General features: G+C 16.8%; 1 protein-coding gene across 1 annotated transcript; it reads right to left on the bottom strand.

The window, feature by feature from the left end:
- On the bottom strand, positions 1-1,265 carry PRSY57_1360200 (hypothetical protein; the record flags this gene model as incomplete). The annotated part of the gene is made up of 8 exons (XM_020115223.1): positions 1-19; positions 130-214; positions 367-411; positions 514-552; positions 637-678; positions 765-830; positions 956-1,019; positions 1,140-1,265. Coding segments are annotated over 8 exons (486 nt in total), but the record flags the coding sequence as incomplete, so codon positions are not given.
- Between the last annotated feature and the right edge of the window lie 484 nt (positions 1,266-1,749).

The raw sequence follows: 1,749 nt of genomic DNA, 5'->3' as shown, positions 1-1,749 counted from the left end.
TTGGTTAAGGACGAAAAGTCTAAAAAAGAAAAATATTATGCGAATGAATAATTATATAAACATAATAATAATAATAATAATATATATATATATATATATATATATATATATATATATGTTTCTCCTTACAAATTTACTGAAAAATTTAAAATAGTTGTGGAAAGCATAAAATTATTTATTAAATCGAAGCTATTTGTTATATATGAAAATATTCCTAATAAAAATTAAAAAAAAAAAAAACACACACATACATATATATATATATATATATATATTGTGTTATATTTTACATGAATTCATATGGAGGAATATATTCAATCATTTCTTTATATTTTTTAATTTTTTTTATATTTTTCTTCTTGGTACCATAGAAGGAAAAAATGGACAACCATCCAAGTGTTATAATATTAACTGTACATAAAAGAGGAAGTAGTATAATAAATAAATAAATAAATATATATATATATATATATATATATTTATTTATATTTATGAATATATTTCCTTGTGTACTTAAGAACATCCCAATGCTTTTAATATTCCAGGTATCACCTAATAAATTAATCCTACTATGTTATATAAAATATAAAGAACATAATATTTTATTTTATTATTTATTTTTTTTTTTTTATAAACCCTTATTCCTTTCATTGTCATGTAAAAATATAGTAGCCAATTCTATCAAAATCAAAAGAATGTTCAATTTTATAAATGCCAACATTTTTATACATTCACAAGTTTATATAAATAATTAACCATCTTACTTTCGAAAAATCCTGACGAAAATAAGTAACTTGTAATTTGTACTAAAATTATAACAATCCATAACCCTAAAATGAATTAACAAATAAAAAAATAAATAAATAAATAAATATATATATATATATATATATATATATATATATATATATATATATATATTCATATATATAACAATTTTTCCTTATATATTAACCAGAGGTAATGGAAAATAATTTAAAAAAATGCTCGTAATTTATTCTTCCTATATTTATAAGGTTCTAATGAAAATATAATAGGTATATATATTTGTATATATATATATATATATATGTCTTATAATTTTATCTTTGGGATGTATATAAAACATTTTGTTTTAAATATGTTCCTATTATAATTACTATCAATAAATTAAAGAAAATATTTATAGTACCAAATAACACAAAGGTTATAGACATATTTTCAATACAACTCTGTAAGTATTTTCGTCTATCCATTTGAAGAGGTACTATTTTATTTTCATACATTATGGAACAGTTATTTTTGGAAAAGATAATTGGATATATATTTATTAAATAAAAGAACAAACAAGTACAATAAATTAAATTGATATATTCACAAAAATATTTTACTTATATATATATATTAAATACATATTTTATATATATGTTTGTCAAAAATTATAAGATAAAAATTATTCAAAAGAATATTTATAATTAAGAAATATTAACATGAGCAATATTAAAAACTTAAAATATGTATGTACATAACTCATTATTAATATTCATTTTAATAATTCAGCAAAAGTATATTCCATAAGTATAACTCATCTAATACATATATATATATATATATATATATATTACATTTATTACTAACGATTGAGGTTTAATATATATTTAACTTTTAATTAATACACAAAAAAAGAAAAAAAATTTTGCATTTATTTTTGTGGTATAAGTTTATATATATATAGCAAAAACAACATAATAATGTTACAAATATTGAAAA

Source organism: Plasmodium reichenowi, chromosome 13 (genome assembly GCF_001601855.1).
Source record: "Plasmodium reichenowi strain SY57 chromosome 13, whole genome shotgun sequence".
In the NCBI taxonomy this organism is placed as follows: domain Eukaryota; phylum Apicomplexa; class Aconoidasida; order Haemosporida; family Plasmodiidae; genus Plasmodium; species Plasmodium reichenowi.
Note: the sequence above shows the minus strand (reverse complement) of the source record. Positions and strands in the feature narration are given on the sequence as shown.